Source organism: Sinocyclocheilus rhinocerous, unplaced genomic scaffold, assembly GCF_001515625.1.
Source record: "Sinocyclocheilus rhinocerous isolate Xijiao unplaced genomic scaffold, SAMN03320098_v1.1 scaffold520, whole genome shotgun sequence".
Lineage (NCBI taxonomy): Eukaryota > Metazoa > Chordata > Actinopteri > Cypriniformes > Cyprinidae > Sinocyclocheilus > Sinocyclocheilus rhinocerous.
In genome coordinates, this window is record NW_015666539.1 from 327,521 (window position 1) to 346,679 (window position 19,159).

At 36.5% G+C, this 19,159-nt stretch overlaps 1 protein-coding gene across 3 annotated transcripts; it reads right to left on the reverse strand.

Moving 5' to 3' along the window:
* Nucleotides 1–3,843: 3,843 nt before the first annotated feature.
* Nucleotides 3,844–18,797, reverse strand: LOC107732611 (two pore calcium channel protein 1-like). Of its 3 annotated transcripts, XM_016543997.1 has the most exons (27): nucleotides 18,422–18,797; nucleotides 18,269–18,351; nucleotides 13,863–13,990; nucleotides 13,567–13,743; nucleotides 13,116–13,229; nucleotides 12,843–12,973; nucleotides 12,425–12,548; nucleotides 12,215–12,273; nucleotides 11,781–11,880; nucleotides 11,525–11,641; nucleotides 11,294–11,418; nucleotides 11,156–11,204; nucleotides 11,001–11,064; nucleotides 10,801–10,845; nucleotides 10,148–10,204; nucleotides 9,916–9,969; nucleotides 9,716–9,788; nucleotides 9,520–9,627; nucleotides 8,849–8,920; nucleotides 8,679–8,768; nucleotides 8,291–8,406; nucleotides 8,161–8,207; nucleotides 7,808–7,876; nucleotides 5,953–6,049; nucleotides 5,721–5,857; nucleotides 5,527–5,607; nucleotides 3,844–4,819 (listed from the first exon to the last, which is right to left on the reverse strand). In XM_016543997.1, exons 2-27 carry the CDS (start codon nucleotides 18,345–18,347, stop codon nucleotides 4,718–4,720), a joined length of 2,415 nt encoding a protein of 804 aa, XP_016399483.1. In that variant the 5' UTR covers nucleotides 18,348–18,351; nucleotides 18,422–18,797; the 3' UTR covers nucleotides 3,844–4,717. The 3 variants fall into 3 exon arrangements, with proteins under 3 accessions (XP_016399483.1, XP_016399484.1, XP_016399482.1); XM_016543998.1 differs by having other exon boundaries at nucleotides 13,863–13,942; nucleotides 18,269–18,797; XM_016543996.1 differs by lacking the exons at nucleotides 18,269–18,351; nucleotides 18,422–18,797 and adding an exon at nucleotides 14,109–14,234.
* Between the last annotated feature and the right edge of the window lie 362 nt (nucleotides 18,798–19,159).

Here is a 19,159-nt window from a genome sequence, read left to right on the forward strand (position 1 = left end):
AAAAACATAATTTACTCACCCGCATGTCGTTTCTTTCTTGTGCTTGCAATAACATCACTGAATTTTAATCTTAAATAACTGATGTTCTAAGTGATTAAAGTAATTGTAAAAATTAATTATAAGGTAATACTACTCAAAGTTACAGTTATTTACAGTGGTTTAGAGAACATATAGTTTTCTATAAGAATTGAGTACATCGCTGGTTACCTGTGACTGTAACTGCAAGACTCCTCCAGAGAATTACAGATTTTCACCATAAAAACACTAAATCTGAAGAATAAAAAATGACACATGTACACATTATATTGGGCTGAGAAAGAGCAGTATTCTCAGGTCATGAGAATCCCTGCTAAACACTCATAACATAAACAATACATACACAGCATAATTTGGAAATGTCAGCTCAATTTAGTGAGCCAAAGAAGCCTTATGAATGTAAAAAAAAAAAAAAAAAAAACATCCTGGCTCACTGGAATGAGCAATGGGTTTTAATCTGGCTGTAAAAGCATTAAGTGAGAACATTTTTATTTTTATTAAAGTACAAATTTTAAAATAAAAAATAAAAAATTATAGCACTACATAAACTTTTTGGCATACATAAAAATTGTGACTCTCCTCACATACTGAAATTCAAAGTATTAATTTCTAAATTCATCAAACATCCTTTGAATGTGTTTACACTTTGACATTAAAAATCAGCCTAAAAATAATCAAATGACTGCAGTCTCAGTGCTAAAAATAATATCTAATGAAATCATTAAAATAATGTTGCCATTTAAATCTCCAAAATAAATACAGATAACAGAGACTGCAAGAAATAAAAAGAGAGGGAAAGAGAGGGGCTGAGAATATACAAGATATTTACATCCGGAAACAAAACACTCAAAATCCCAAGCTGTGCTTCTTCTCCCTGATGGACAATGAAATGTCTGTGTGCGTGAGAACATTTAGAACTAATATACGATCGCTCTGTTTTGTTCAGTCATACAACATTACATGAGATCTGTAAAAGCACTCTAGCAAATTCTACCACTGCACGATATCATGATTCAGCACAACCAGATCATAAAAGTAGCTTGTCCAATGTGTCTACTAAAAAAAGTACAGACATAAAGTCCTGAACACATTCTGTTCCCTGTCAGATAGCATCAGTGCCTCTCCCCAGTGACTGACAGAGTAACTCAAGAAAGGAAGAGAGAAGGGAGGAAGAGGAAGGGTCACAGAGGGGACAGGATGCTGGTTTGGGGGAGAGTCTGAAGGGATAAATTAGGAACCAGCCTCAATGTACAGAGAGAATGAGTCACAAACCACCATTCCAGGCTCAGGGCTCACCATATACATGCTAATAATAGACTCCAGTATGTGAGAATGTGTTTGGCGGCATGTGTTTGTGTTGTAGGCAAAAAAAAAAACATTAAACTTGTGCACGGTGATTTAACAGATATGTGATTTGATTAGTTCTGACATAACCACATGAAATAAACATATACAAAGCTGAAAAATCTTTTTTGATAGCCTTTCTCAGTGTTCATTTATCATTTTACCTCATGTTGGCAGTTCATCAGTCAGGCTACAGACTGGAGGCATTTCTATATATCTATGGTTTGAAATACTATAAAAGAAAGAATATTTAAATATTTTTGTGGCGTATCACAGATTTTAGAAATGCAAAGAAGCATTTAACATGTTATGATAAAATCTATTTTAACTATATAAATAAGGTGTTGTCAAGGACCCCTAACATAAAAACACTTGATTTTCTTTAAAATGTAACACTTGTTTAAATGTTGTTTAAATCACTGTTTAAATGCTAAACAAGTGCTGACCAGGTTTTTCAATTAATTTGCTTACCTTTTAATCCTTTGCTTAGATTCGTCTGCTCTAATGTTCCATACCGGAAAAAAAATGTTTCATGGTGGTTTTAAACACTATAGTACAAAAAAGGCTTTCTTTTGACTATTCATTTTAAATTCAAACATTGAACAAAATTAGTATATATACACATTTTCTAATACTTAACAAAAATAATAATAAATAAATAATACAGAAGGCTATAAATCAAACTAAAGGAAAGAACACACTGTACCAACATTAACAAGGAAGATTAAATTCTATTATGGATGAATTTGAGCTAAAACATTCATATTTTACCGCTCTATGGGGTAAGAGTTAAGTAATTGTTATGTTTTGGTTATTTAGAAAAATAACTAGAGTGGAAGTCGCTTCCAATACCTGATACCCTCAACTGAAGGTCTGACATCACAGGCTGAACATAATAGAACTTCCAGAAAACAGGTATCACGTCACTATCACTGGAACAACAGAGTAATTGGTTCAAAGGTGATGACAAGCACAGAAAAAAAATGAAACATAAGATCCTTACGCTCATTACACAGAGACATTAAACAAAACGGCTCATGTTCCCTAATTAGTGCTCTACGGTGACGAATCTGACTCTGTACTGCCTCCTGCAGTCCTGTAACAAACAATCATTCTGTCAGTCACAGAAAAAAGCAAGGCTGACAGTGTGGACGTCTGCAACTCTCAGTTGTGTCGATGTCAAATTGTAAAATAAATGACGCAAATAACTTTGTCACTTGTCTCACTATCTAGCCTACAGTGAGATCATCACAATAAACCTAAACTGCGTGTACATCTATACTCATTCAAAAAGCTGCTGAACCTGCTATTTCACTCTCAGCAAAGATGCGGTCAGATGTAGAGAGATTGACTCAAGAACGTTAGTCCTGGAGGGCCGGAGCCCTGCAGAGTTTAGATTCAACCCTAATTAAACACACCTCATCCAACTACTCAAGTCCTTCAAGCTTATTTGAAAACTACAAGGTATGTGTGTTGGAGCAAGGCTGGAACGAAACTCTGTAGGGCTCCGGCCCTCCAGGAATTGAGCTACAGCCTTCATATGCCTGTTGATATATAGGCCTATACATCATGACACTATGTGTAATCGAATATATGAAGAATTCGTGTGACCAACTCGAACCCGTTGAGAAATCTGCGTGGAGAAACATTTGTCGAAATTCCCAAGAGCGTGGATTCCTATTGAGTGTATAATTCGGCAAACAACTGTAAACGTGACCGCTCCTTTTTGAACTTTCAGGCTGACTGAAATCAAACTTGACAGTGGGGAAACAATTACAAAGACTAACATAATACATATACAAAAAGACACCTATTACAACTATTAATAAACAAAATCCAAAAGAAGTTTCATTAAAATGTATCGTTTACTAGACCTGTTATTATACATTTACAAAGGAATAAGAACAGAGAACTGAAACACAGGTAAACCCTACAGTATTGGAGGAGCTGGTGTGGTTTCATGTCACATATGCATCATGTTCCCTTGTGTTTGGAGCATGGAGGCTGCACATCCTACAATGCAATTACACAAGCAACTGGAATGAAATCACTGACCCTGAACACATCCATGAATTCCTCCAGGTTAGATACTCTAGACATGAGAGTAAACAATATATGAGTATTTGCATGCATTCACCCTGCTAAACAGCATCAAGAAAGTGACTAATAAATTATAAAATAGTGCAGCGAACCAGTGAACAATCCCCTCAATGTAACAGTTTTGATACCATTTTGCAAGGCTAAATTACAAAAAGGACATTTTCGGTTTGGAGACAGATCTGGATTAACTCTGGAAAAGTGACGTGATGTGTAGCCAAGAATGGTGTCCCGTACTCTGAATTTGTGCTCTGCATTTAACCCATCCAAGTGAACGCACATACCCAGAGCAGTGCGCAACCATTTTTGCTGCGGTGCCCGGGGAGCAGTTGGGGGTTTGGTGCCTTGCTCAAGGGCCCACCTACAATCCCTGCCGGTACTGAGACTCGAACCCACGACCTTTGGGTTACAAGGCTGACCTTTGGGTTACAAGGTAGATTTTATCTGAACTGGTCTGCCAAAATACTCAAAGCTTTAAAATTCATTAAAACAATACTTACTCCAAACAAAGGAAATAAGATCTTTTCATATGTGACAAGACAAAAGTTTAAATGAACTGAAAGGTCTAAGGCTGGTTTTCTAATACTTATCAGTCCAAAATTAACATGCGCCTGGGAAACCAGCCCATACTGAGTACATCGGTGGATGTACTGAAACAGATTTTTAAATACTTGACTCTCAACTGCATCTGACATACATTTAATCTACCTGTGTATATATCGAAAAAATAAGCCTCTCTATAGGTCCAAAGGTTCCAGCAAAAAGCAGCTTTAGTTTAAAAAAAGCATTAGTTTATTACTATAATCTTTTATCTGTTGGTTAAGCAATACCTCAGACTGTGGAGAAAGAGACACAAGTCACTTTGTGCTAAAATCCTCACATTCAGTTCCGATTCACCTCCCACAGAAATATTCAATCGCTGTTCTCCATTTGTCAATCCAAGAGAGAGTCTGAATCCTTCAGGGTCACCCCCCACCACAAGGCAAATGTCATGAGGTGCATTTCATGGAAGAAGAAGGTTCCCGGACCGAGTGCATGTCACATGATTGGTCTGCAAGCTTCCCTGATTGGCCACGGAACCTTAAGGTTTTTGGGGGAATAAGGCTTTAAGTGTGTTCTGTAGGTCTCCATATGGATGGAGGGCGAATGTAGTGGTCATGGGGAACATCTGTGCTTTCCATCGATGGGAGGAAGACGGTTCTAAGGTCCCTCAGAGGTATGAGTGAGTGTGCGATGCGAGTTAGTTAATGCTGTTTGTGGCACTAGCTTCAGGGCTGTCCAGTTCTCTGTGGAATGTTTCATCGGGCTGCAGGTTTGTTCTGAAATATTCCTCGTACCATTCCTGGGGGGGGGGGGAATTTAGAGCCAAATATATCACACTATAACTTTGCAAAACATAACATGATATAATTGAAATAACTTTAAGTAGCATTTATTTTTCTTTTGCTAAACTTTCCCAGTTTCCACTTGGGCACATCCTTGTATAAACAGCTGTGTGATATATTACCATTTCAGACTTTCATGATTTAATTTTCTGATTCAACCCTTTGTGAATGCTTTACTTAAAAATTCTGTCAATAAAAGGTTCAAATTAATTTAAAATAATCTGGTCACCACATCACTTTTTATGAAAACAATGTTACATTATTGCTAATTCAGAATTGTGTTTTTTCCATCACAAAGCATTGAGTATCTTCCTATCCAGCGTTAATTTAGTACCACTGAGATACTATTATTGTATTCATTAATATTTTGAATCAGTTTTTATTTTATATTTTCCATTTTCATTTGAAAGTTTTTGTAATTTTGTTGTGTGCTTTTGTCATTTTAGTAGTTTGTTGTCTATATAGTTTTTATTAATTTTATTTCAGTTTTAGTTTGAGTTATCGTACATAGTACATATTTTAAATTGAGATGAATTGAGCTGAATTTTTTTAAATACTTTATTTCAGTTCACTTTTTTTTTAAGTAATGAAAATGTTTTTTAATGGTTTTATTTTAGTTCCAGTTTTAGTTAATAGCCCTATAATAACCCTGTTTCTATCCTACCTGAATCTCTTCCTCGTACATCTTCATGCTGAGGTCACTCTTGGTACGTGACCTTCGACCCAGAAATACTAATGAGGAATGCTGTGATCAAAGACAAAAATGATCCATTACAGTTCAATCAATTTAACAAAGAAACACAAATGAGATGCTATGAACACAAACTGTGTGTGCAATGCATGTATGTATGTGCTCACCCCGCTCCGCTCCAGAGTCACACGCATGTCCTGCAGTGAGCTTAGGTTGGTGACACCCAGTGTGTGTTTATACAAGTCTAGAGTCTGTAGAGCCTCAGTCTGGGACACCTCTGTCTCAAAGACAATCCCCATTTCATCTATAACACACACACATTCTCAGTATTAGATATCTCAGTCATACTCATTTTAATAAACATGTCATCAGATGAACGGGACTCTAAACATTCAGAACCTTCTGGGTCATCCAGCGGCTCTCTGTTCTTCCGACTGTAGTTCATCCTGAAGACAAATGCATCTAGAATGAAGGCCACGATTATCGTCATGACAACCTGCATCAAACAGAGGCATTTACACTCAAAATAACACCGGGCTGTGAGAAAAGATTTATAACACACATATAAATGGGTAGCTGACAACAGCAGTGTGCCAATTTTTTTTTTTTACAATTTTAAACAACATTATTTTTTAAAGTATTATAATTAAACATGCAGTGTTTATGCTTCATGTTGTTAAAAATCAATGAAAGAAATGTAGACCTCTTACACGGTACCTTTTACCTATATAACTCATAATCTTCACATCAAAAAGAAATCATATCCACATAATTTCCTTCAGTGTTATTAATATGCTATTACAATAGCTTTTATTAATTTATTTTCAGTTTTCATTTTAATTTTAGTTTAATTTTTTACTAATTTAGTCAAACTCATCTATCTAATATTTCTAATCTATCTATCTATCTATCTATCCCAGCGACATGCTAATCATGCTAGAAACATGCTAGTAACTTGCTAATCATGCTAGCAACATGCTAATAATGCCAGCAACATGCTATTAACATGCTAATCATGTTAGAAACATGCTAGTAACTTGTTAATCATGTTAAAAACATGTTAGTCACTTGCTAATCATGCTAGCAACATGCTAGTAACATTTTAATCATGTTAGAAACATGCTAGTGACATGCTAGTAACTTGCTAATCATGCTAGAAACATGCTAGTAACTTTCTATTCATGCTAGCAACATGGTAGTTACTTGTTAATCAGGCTAGCAACATGCTAGTAACATGCTAATCATGCTAGAAACATGCTAGTAACTTGTTAATCATGTTAAAATCATGTTAGTCACTTGCTAATCACGCTAGCAACAAGCTAGTAACATGCAAATCATGCTAGAAACATGCTAGTAACTTGCTAATCATGCTAGCAACATGCTATTTTTTTCCATTAATAATGTTAATTTAATATATAGAGCTGTAATCTCCATTTTTGTAAAGTGCTAGCAACATGCTAGTTACTTGCTAATAATGCTAGCAACATGCTAATAACATGCTAATCATGCTAGAAAAATACTAGTAACTTGTTAATCATGTTAAAAACATGTTAGTCACTTGCTAATCATGCTAGCAACATGCTAGTTACTTGCTAATCAGGCTAGCAACATGTTAGTAACTTGCTAATCATGCTAGAAACATGCTAGTAACTTGCTATTCATGCTAGCAACATGCTAGTTACTTGCTAATCAGGCTAGCAAAATGCTAATCGTGCTAGAAAAAGGCTAGTGACATGCTAGAAACATGCTAGTCACTTGCTAATCAGGCTAGTGACATGCTAGTAACTTGCTAATCATGTTAGAAACATGCTAGTAACTTGCTAATCATGCTAGTTACTTACTAATCAGGCGAGTAACATGCTAATCATGCTATCAACATGCTAGTAACATGCTAATCATGCCAGCAATATGCTAGTGATAGGCCAATCATGCTAAAAACATGCCAATCATGCTAGAAACATGTTATCAACATCTATCTAATCTACATTTTCAAACTTCAGGCTTTTACAACTGCTTTACACTTGCAGGCTAGGCTTTCTCAAGCCAACCTAAAGTTTGTCTTGACTAACTTTTTTATCTAGTTCTAGTTATTCTTCAATTTCAACTTATTTCAGTTAGTTGCCAAGACAACAATTCTGATTTTCGTTTAGTTTTGTTTTTCATCCATCCAGATTTTTTTTCAAACAACAAAAATGTTCTAAATGATTTAGATTTATTTAATACACATACACAACGAACATACACAATCCCTTACCATGGTGACAATGTAAAAGGTCATGAAATAAAGGCGACTCCAGTGAGTAGTTTGTGATGTTACACCTTCCTGTGAAAACAGTGATCAAAGGCTCAATAACTCATACAAATGACAGACAGATGCTCATTTATTGACTGGTTCACACAGTAGGATCCATAGGTTTCTGCTACAAACATTACTTTAGTGACACAACTGTCTCTGACACTGCTGACTGACATTTAATTCCAGTAAACAGCAGGGGGCACCACAGACGCACACCAACCAAACAAATACAAACATTTTACTGAAGGAATATCAGATTTTATGACCTGTTGACTAAGCTGATGTGCATGAGTTTTTGTGTTTATACTCACCATAGTGATGTACCAGTTGTTCACCACTGTTAGCTCAAAAAGAGTGACTGAAACATGGCAGAGAAAAAAGTTACAAAAGCTATATACTGACATGAGAAGAGTGTGTATCTGTGAGTGTGTGTGCACATACCAAAGCTGCTTAGGATGTTATTGAAGTTATTAAGATAATAATACCCCTCCTCTAGCATTGTTCGGTTGCCAATGGTCACATTTTTCTGACGATACGAGTCAGCGACTCTGCTAGTGCTTTGAGAGACAGAGAACAAACCATTATACACACCAAAAGACATTATTCACTGAAAACCATTTATGGTTATTTTTTGTCCTTTTTTGCAACTTGATATCTACTGATCCCAAAGTACTTTCATGTACATTCTTCAAAATTTCTCATGCACAGAAGAACACATTTGAAATATCATGAGGGTGAGAAAATGACAGTAGACAGTGTTAAATGATGTTCAGTCTGTTTTGATTTTCATAAAACAAGAAATCCATTTATGGTGATTAAAGGAACTTACTTGCAGCAGTTCGGATAAACAACATCAGCAAAAAACTCCATTCCAACGATGGCAAAAGAATAATAGAAGATAATCAGAGTCAGACCTAGACTACAGAGACAGAGAGAGGGTTGTGAGAGAAGGGCCTTCATCTGTGAGTAATGAGCTGAAATGGATTAATATTTCTGTACCTGGCCATACGCGGGAACAGTTCAAACATTGTGTCCAAAACGTTCCGATAGCGCTGTTTAATTTTAAACAACCTTGACAAGAAATAGGGGAAAAAAATATATGAAACTGTTAAAAAAGGAACATATCTGTTTCTATCTACAAGTATGACTGCTGAAAAAAGATATTTAATGATTCACACCAAGTTAAGATTAAGAACAAAAGACAATGACATGCAGCTTAAAAAAATTATTACAGTGCAGACGTTATCAATAGTGGGGTAAAACTGTCTGAGATCACAGGTGAAAATGCTTCTATTTTGCAAATTTTTTTTTAATTGATTGATTTTTTATGTAATGTACAAATTACATTACCAGCATAAATAAATATATATATATATATATATAGAGAGAGAGAATTATTTATTTACATCACCAGCATAACAATTCATGTATGTATATATATATATATATATATATATAGTTACAGTTACATCTAGAACATTTCTGTTTATTTACAGGTTTGAATTAGGTTTTTGAATAAATCTTTATCTATAAATGTTCAGTATAATGTAGTATTCTCAGACTTATAGGAGAACAAAAATCATTTTGAAAAAAAGAAAAAGGTTTTAAATGAATGACTACAATGCGACTCTAAAATTAATCAAAACACACACAAAAATTAGTACACATACCGGAGGAGCTGAAAAGGTCTCAACACCAAGATGAAGTAGAACGGCTCCATGTCAAAGGCCAGAGCAATCAATCCCAGAAAGGCAAAGACTGTTACTGAGAAATCAAAGCTGGAAAAAGAAGCACACAACCCGAGGTGATGCAGTGTGTGTGTGTGTGTGTGTGTGTGTTTGTATGAATGTATGTGTGTGTACTTACAGGTTCCACCCTGAGCTGAAATATGTCAAAGGACCAAGGCCTGTGATCTTCAACAAGACCTCAATTCCATAAACTTCATTCCACAGACACATAAGCAGGAGATGAATAAAAAAAGTTTACAATTTAAATGAAACCAATATTAATTAAGTCATTTACATTCAGGTTTACTAATGATTTAATTTTAAACAATTTCCACCTACTTGTGAGAAAAATAATGTAACTCAATGGGACAACATGAGTCCATGAGACGCCATCTGTGAGAAGAGAAGAGCTCCCTGAGAGCCAAATTCAATTGGGTTCACACAGAGAAAACAGCTATTTCACTGTTTCCAGTATTTACAAGCGTTTCTGAATGGTGAATTCAAAGAATTATCTGGAACTTCAACACAGCTGCAACACATGCCTTACTGTTCCATTAATCAAAGATCTTACCAATTAACATGTTAGTCTCCACTAGGATCCAGATGCCATTAATTGCAACTACCAGATCTGTAACAGGTCAATCATGAAAAATAGTTAGAATTATTAGAAATACTGGAATGAATATACTGTAAGTGCAGTACACTTTAGTTTGAAACCTTTGGGTCAGTAAGTTTTTTGAAAGAAATTAATACTTTTATTCAGCAATAATTTGATCAAAAGTGACAGTAAAAGCTAAATACTATTTAAAGTAAATGCTGTTTATTTGAACTTATCACGCATCACGGCCTCTTTTTTTTAAGCAGCACAACTGTTTTCAGACATTCAGACAAGAAATGCTTTCGTGAGCACCAAATCAGCATATTACACTGATTTTTGAAGGATCATGTGACACTGAAGACTGGGGTAATGGCTGCTGAAAATAAGGAATAAATTAAATTTTAAAATGTATTCAAATAGAAAACAGTTGTTTGTAATAATGTTAACAGTTAATGTTTACACAAAATTACTGTTTACTGTATTACTGTATTTTACGGTACATTATATAATAAATAGTACTGAAAAATACCAGAAAAATGTGAATTTTTAAAAAAGTTTTTCTATTAACCTACAAATGTTCATGTCTAAAGGGTTAATACAACAAGTTACTTAAGAATTTAACTTACACATTGCATATTGGAAAGCTTTGGATTTCACAAGTAAATTGATTCCTGTTAAAAAAGAATAGTGATCAAACATAGGAAGTATTATGGAAGAAAATATTTGATCTTAACTAATCTTGAATGTATCTGCGTGCAGATCATTAAACTGTAAAATACTGTAACTAATCCAAATTGAATAAATATGACATGGAAGCCTTGAAGACCTTTGAAGATGAGGAATGCAGTATGAGGAAGTTCATCAAACCAGTACTCCCCACTCCGTCGAGCCTGTAACACACATGCACACCATATGTTCCGGCTCAGGAGGGTTTAACATACACCCGGGGAGTATAATCATGTGACAGTGTGTGAATCTGACCTTCCATTTGAGCCCGATCACTTCATAAAACTTATAAAAGTCCTGGAGACTAAAACACAAGCACAAATACACCTTATGAACTCATCATCTGTTGAAATCAATGAAAGAACGTGAGCACATTCATGCGCGTGTGTGTACCTCAGCATGGTTGCGCCTGAATGGTTGAGGGCTTTGAAAGTGAGGAAACGATCCCGTGCATTCATTCGTGGACGATAGAATCGCATCAGTCCATCAAACTGTTTTAAACACACTCCATCTGGCCTCTAAATAAATGCAGATTTATCACATTCATTCATAAAATACACAAGGCTTCAGACCTGAAAAATCAGGAGATAGGGGAAAAGTGTGATCTGTTTGTATATATCTCACCTGCCGACTAACTAGCAGCTGGAAGGCGTGCTCTACAGCTGATCGCTTGTGTAGAAGAAGAGATTTGAATTTCATCTTCTCAACTCCATTAAAAGTATCAAAAACTACCGCCAGGAGCTGTGAAGCAAAGTTAAAGAGCAAACTCAAAGTAAAGGCTAGTTCACACTGCACCAACAGATAATGCTTACAAAATTAAACTATAATGTGTTAGAAATCCTTTAAAATGCAAATAGATTTATTGTTGTTCAATACTGACCAGATTCATGATGAAGTAGAGCTCGATGGACAGATACACAATGAAGAAAATGCATGACCAACGATTCTTTGAATATGCTGGCATCATCACATCCGGAAAACTAGTGAAGAAAAAAGACGGAAAACTCACATGTGTAAATCTACTAAAGACTCTGAGGTTACTTAATTATTAATCATTTAGCAGACACTTTCTTATTCAAAACGACTTTTATTGCATTTTTAACAGGGGCAGTCTGACTATAGTGACCTGGGGTTAAGTTCTTTGCTCAAGGGCATAATGATAATAGAGGACCAGAGAAATTCTCCAGTTCCCCTCAAGAAGTTTGAACTGAAAACATTTGGATCACTACCGCTGTTACAGGAAGACATGAAACAACCCCACTAAGGCTCAGAGTCATGTAGGACGTGTGCACCACAGTGAGGGTACATACTTACTTTGCAGTGGTCAGAAGGACAAACAAACTCACAATGCTGTTCTCCAGTGTGCTAAAATACTGTAGAGAGAAAGAGAAGAATCTATGAGTTTGTTTGTGTGTGTGTGTGTGTGTGCGTGTGTGTGTGTGTGTGTGTGTGTGTGAGAGAGAGAGAGAGAGAGAGAGAGAGAGAGAGAACACAAAGGTGAGTGTGTGTGATCGATGTACTAACAGGGTCGGCTGAGTTGGCTGAGAACAAACAGAATCCTAGGATGGCAAAGATGACCATGAAGAAAAGCAGCAGCAGAAGAATATCAATGAAGGGAGGAAGTGACTGAAATATCTGCCTCAGGTTTCTGGAGATAGAGGAGATAGATCGTCAGAACATCACATTTTATCCAGTCAAGGACATACTTTACAATCATTTTCCCATCGTTACAAGAACTTTTAGTACTCAGTTTTGCGTATAATCACTGCAATATGCATGTATAAGATCTCAGAAACAGCATTAATATTAAAACACCAATATTTAGATTAGTATATTTAGATTCGTTTTTAAATTACAAAATAATGTTGTTAGCAGTAGCAATAACAATTATAACATTTTTATTAAATAACAATTATTTTAAAATATTTTGATGTTAGCATGCCTGCGAACAGCTCCACAGTAACGACAGTCCACCAAAAAGATCGGCCGCAGGGCTCTCGTTACACGCAGGTGAGATGTCTGCCGGACTAAGACCACAATTGCCTCGATGAATTGAATAAACAGGACACATGTCTGAAACACACAAAAATCAGAGAGGATAACAGGATTCTTGAGCTGAACATTTGTGAAAATGACACATCCTGATACAGAGATAAAAAATAAAAAAAAACATTGTAAGCAAACACAGGCAGTCTATTACAAAACATGTACAAACCTTCACCATGGTCCTCTTATGTCGTATAAAGGTGTGAAAGCCAAGCCATCGGAGCTTCATGCACAACTCAAAGGCCACCATTACCAATACCAATAACTCCAGTGTTGCATGAATCTGACAGAAAAAAGAAAAAAAAACACACATTTAAGTGTTTGTGTACAAAGAAAGAAATATTGTGATATTTTATTACAATTTAAAACGTATTTCTATTTTAATATAATTTCAAATGTAATTTATTCCTGTGAGGGCAAAGTGGAATTTTCAGCAGCCATTACTCCAGTCTTCAAGGTCACATGATCCTTCAGAAATCATTCTAATATGCTGATTAAGTGCTCAAGTATTAATATTTTTGTGAAAACGGTGATATATATTTTTTAAAGGATTCTTTGATGAATAGAAAAGCATTTATTTGAAATAGATATATGCACATAGTGAAGTAGAAGTCACATACATAGACATCCAAGCGGAGAAAGGGGACGGCAGGGGCCTCTGAGAGGGACAGAAGCATGAGTAACACCGCAGTCAGCAGCTCCATCACATAGAAAAGGTGATTGTGAGCAAACAGGTAGGCACTGAGCGCATGGGCATTTCGCGGATGAGTGAAAAACTTGTCGTTATTCTCTCCCTCCTGAGAACAAACACAGACAAATTGACAAGAGAGAATTATTATTAACCCCGAGTGTGTGTTTGAGATCATCTGCATCCATTTTGCTGCTTCATTGAGCGTATGGAGTTTCAAAAGATGACCTGCAAGTATATTGCTGCTTCCTGGTAGTTCATTTCCCAGCTCTGCCGCAAAGAATTCTGGGCCCTGGGGTCTGGTGCTCCTGGGGTCGGAATGACAACATTATTCACATCATAATTTCCTGCCCCATCTGTGTAGAGAAGGAAAAAAAACTATTAAATGATTTTACAATATAAATTAAGCATTTACTTTTAGATACAGCGATTTTTGCGCCGGTTGATTTTATATACCACATTTAAATAACATACCGACAGATGCAAACTGCTGGCAGAATGAGGACGTTTGCACTGGCCTATCATGTGTCAGTCCAGTCATGTTGTCAAATGTACTACTGACTTCCATGGTAGCCCCTGTGATCGGCCCCATGTCCCAGTAGTCAGACAGAGAGCATGTCACTGCAGTTTTTCAAGCAGTTTTTAGCACCGCAAGTAAATTATCAACAATGCACTCACACATGCACGTTTCATTGTGCCAGCTGCAGCTGCTGTGGCCAGCGGTTCGGAAAGCAGAACAGAATCCTGTGGTGGTGCTCACAATTCCTCAAAAGATGACACGGATTTAAAAAAAAAAAAAACCTTGAGTCAAATCAGATCAAAACGCAAAGTCCACATCTCTTTCTGCACTTTCACACACAATCATTTCTTTGTAACATTTTAAAAAAAAACACACAAAAAAAAACATTTGGTAATAATGTGTTTCTATGCTAAAAATAACAATAACGACACAAAATATCTTTTGTTGGCAAAAACATGGGAAATATTCTCAAATGCTACAAAGATCCTACAAAGTTTTTCTCAAAAAAAAAAAAAGGTTGATTAGACAACCTTACAGATTAAAGTGACAAATTACATTTGGGCTGCTTTCAGTGACAACAACATTAAAAAAAGAGTCAAATGCTGAATAACAATAATAATAATAATGTAAATCAGTTTAAATGCACTCCAGACTAACTCAAAGCTGGCTGCCAAAACACTGCACTCAGTATTCCAAACATTTCATCGCTGGATTCCAAATAGTTCCATAAGGATTCCACCATGGATTTTTCCTCTCTGTCTTTCCCTCTCTCTCTTTCAGAGGATGTATGGGCAGGAAACACAGCTGATGGTTCAGAGATCACAGTGTAACTGAGCAGTCGAATAGATTGCCCAGTGGATTTTCTCAAGCATCAGTCCCAAGCACAATGAAAACTTCCTGTAGATCCTCAGAGCTGCTTCCTCTGACGCTGGTCCCTTTTCCAGCCATCCCCATCAGTTTGGTTTCAGTCTCTTGGTCATAGCCAACCTTCTTCCATGTCATCTTCTGTTTCCTGTGCTATATCCTCTATATTGTATCCATTTTAGTACCTTTCTTTCTTCAAGCTCAAAAACGCAGCTGGTCTTTGAGATGGACGGCACTGCTGAACAAACCTACCATGCTGAGAGCTTCATTTGGGAACTAAAAAGTTTCAATTCATTTTTTCGAACTATACTTACCGTTGCTACTTTCTAAGCAATAAATATGACTCACTTTTAAATGATCTGTCAGGCCACAGTCTGGTAATTTAATGACACCAATTAAATCACAAACAGCTAAGAGCTTTTAGTTTGCCTACACACAAGCTGATTGAATGAGTTACTTCATTGCCGTTCATTGACTCACAGCTGTCTGTAAATAGCTCTCAGTGAGCACATGACTACAACAGCGTTGGTTTTGCTCTGTCTAATCAATAGGTTCCTGGCAGAGCAAGAGTGAACAAGAGAGACACAGACAGCACTGATAGGAGGTTTCTTTTCAAGTCCAGTTCCACTTAGCGCAGATCCAGATTTTCTTCAAACACAAAGAAACTAAACCGGACTGATGATCAGAGATGGGTCCTGGTTGTTAATAAAAGTGCAGCTATTAAAATGTCCAAACAATCTTCACCATGACAACAAAAAACTTTTTGAGACCGCAGCTTGATGCAGAATGAGGAAGCAAAGGCTTCTGATATTCATGTCAGCTTCTTTCTTCTAATTATGAGATAGCTGTCCTGGAACCAAAAACACAGACCATGTTCCTACTATGTTTCTTTTTTTTTTTTCCATGAAGAATTTTCTTGGCTAACTAAATGAACATACCAAATCCCCAAAAGAGTGCCACCGTTTACACTCAGGTGCTCCAAATATTCAAACGTCCAGCTCTCATCACAACCAAACAGTTTTGACACAAGGCCATAGACTGTGTGCGTGCAGGATGGGAGTAGACGGGGGCCACAAACAGCGTTGTATCTGTCATAAGGCTGACACAGCATTTTAACTCTGTCTGTGTGTGTGTGTGCATGTGGTACAAAGGCTGGTATGCTACTGTATTGGACACCTAAACACATGACCACCGGGGTTGGAAAACTTCACTCTTAAAGTGAAAGTACTACACATAATCCTCCCCGAAAAATTGACCCGGCAGAAATAGTATATTGGTTGTTGAATCATATGATGGTTGTTAATATTTTTAGCAACATACAATACCACACAATAGCACTAGGGTGCAGCATCTCCTCAGTGATTTTTAAACCACTTACACCAAAAAGTCTCTCAAATGAACTCCAATCTATAAACGACACAGCACTTAGATTTGTGTCATTAAATTTACACTGCAAAGGTGGTACGGAAGCACTTCTAAAGTGGCATTTAGGTGTCTTTACAAAGATTTATGCTGTTCAGAGGTGGCATGAATGCATTTACACAATAATTACAGCTGCATAATTTGATACTAGGGGCTGAGGTGGGTCAGAGCAGGCATAATTTAGTCTGACTTTTATGTGCCGTTGCATCTTTATGCTGAATTTTGAGCAGCCACAGGGCAGCCTTAACTCAGCTGTATAAAGAGGCCTTTTTCTAAAAACATAAGCCAAATTGCACTATAAACTGTATAAAACAGTGAATCTGTTTTTCAGAAAGAAAAATGCCTTACATAACAGTTATGCTATATTGGCAAAGACTGGCTTGAGTTGTATGACCTATAAGACAACTTGATTTACTTGAATATTTCACTGTAATTTTTTTTTTTTTTGTAATTTGATGATTAAATCCTAACTGATATCTTTAAATCTGATATAACTAGATTATTTGTTCATTTCCAAGTCAAAACTGGATTGTCAACCATGTATGAAAAATCATTATGATTGAAAAATGACGAAGAAAATTGTAAATTATTTCAACCACACATCCAATGTACTTTTTCTTCATAAAAATAAGTTTTCTTTTACAACAAGTTGTGGGTGCAATTATCATTCTCAATCCAAAGTAATCAAATGAACAAAGATGATTTTGTTTGATGATATCATGATTAAATCTAGCACCCTCAATAACATGATCCGCCACTGATGACAGCCGCAGTGAACACAGCTGAGCATTATAAACTTTAAACTCCAGCACTGACATCACTGTTCATTATAACACACACTAATTAAATTAATTTCACTCTTAACAATTCTTCTGTATTAGATACAATTCCACATTTTTCATTAGAAAAGCTTTTACAAATCAGTGTGGGGAAAAACAGCCCTGCTCTACTAAAACCATAAATCCTGCCAATGCAGAAGGCCTAGGAATCATCTCCCAGCGCATTAGCAATGTCAACAATGCAGTCAACAATGACGAAAAGGATTGACTGCAGAGCCCTCTAGAGTCAGTGCTTGGAACTCACACTATATAAATGGCCATGTTTCCTTCCTACTGTCACATGATGGATGTCTGTGTTCATAATCAAGGAGAATGAGGGTTACAGATCAGGTTTCATGCAGACCAGGGCCTGTAATATCTCACACCAGCGAACTGCAAGGGGTGTAGGGAGTTTGTGGACAATTCAGAGAATTTTATAAAATATATTTTAGGTCTGTTAAAGTTAATGCTGTAACTTTAACTTATGAATAATTTTTTTATGAATTTGGAAAATAATTTTTCATTCTGCTTTCTAAAATTAATAATTATTTTATTCTATTGATTTTACCATAATAAACAATTATCTTCAGTTTAAATACGACTAAAATAATTGTAATCTTGTGTAAAAAAAAAAAAGTAAACACTAAGTTAACCTTTGAAACAACATGTTGTCTTTACAGTATACAGTCACGCTTAAGATGTGTATCTTTATACTTAAAGATATGAAGATGCTTCGCCGTGGCATCATTATATTTGGGATCCTTCACATTAAAAAGTTTGAAACCCTGCAGTATCTGTCAGCTCAGACTCGGGACAGAGAGGTCACTGACAGAATTCATGAAGGGTGCTGCACACACACAGAATGGATGACAGATCTGTGGAAGATTCGCACTGGCCTGCACGCAGTCCTGCTCTACTTGCAGTAAAGCTCGGGTTACTGCAGGTGATCGAACATCATTGAAAGAGAAGCGTCAGCTGTATATGGTGTAATAAGAACACAATATACTAACTCTCATCTTCCTCCAGCAGCCCGCTGCTCGTATCGTCCCAGGTCAGAATCAGCGGCACGTCGTCGTCCCCGTCCGCCATCCCGCTGAACCAAAGACACGATGAGAGGACCGCAGTTTTCGGGGACACAGAGTCTGTATGTTCAAAAAACTGACCTTTCGGTGCTGCAGAAAAACTTTAACACTGGACACGCGACACGATCCGAGTTACAGAACCCGCTTTGTTGTCCCCGGACACCAAACCGAGCGAGTTTTATACTAAAATGTGTTTTAAATCAACTTTAACTGTGCAAGTTAAACGAATCATAATTAAACCCGTAACAGAGTCTGTCTGTTTACGTCATTATCTTCGCCTCTTATTAAAAATACCAACGCAAGCGCTAAGTATATTGCGGATTTCCGACTAATAAAAAAACAATTTAACTTTCGAAGGAAGAAAAATACAATTTAATCGAGTTTCGAACATTATAAATAAAAGAACCACCGCCGTCAAGTAGGAGGGTTTGACGTTACGTCTTTTTACGACAGTGTCGTTTTTGGCCGCAGAGATAAAACAGCTGAAGTGTCACAATAAAAGCCAGTGTGAACACGTGTCTCATGCCAAAGATACTAATACATTAATTGATAATATGAGGTTTATGAAGTATATGCAGGGAAAATGTATCTATATACATCTAACGTTATAAGTAAATCACGAGTGAGATTACTTATTTTGTTTGTTGCTAGAGTGGGAAGTCACGCGGATCAGAATGCCAACGGTTGTCACAGCAACAGGTATACATAACATCAGGGTTTGTGTTTGACTGTAAGCGCATACAGATTTCTACAAACAAGAATAATACGGTAATGTAGGCTACAACATGTCCAGGGAGAGCAAAATTGTGATTATTGTCC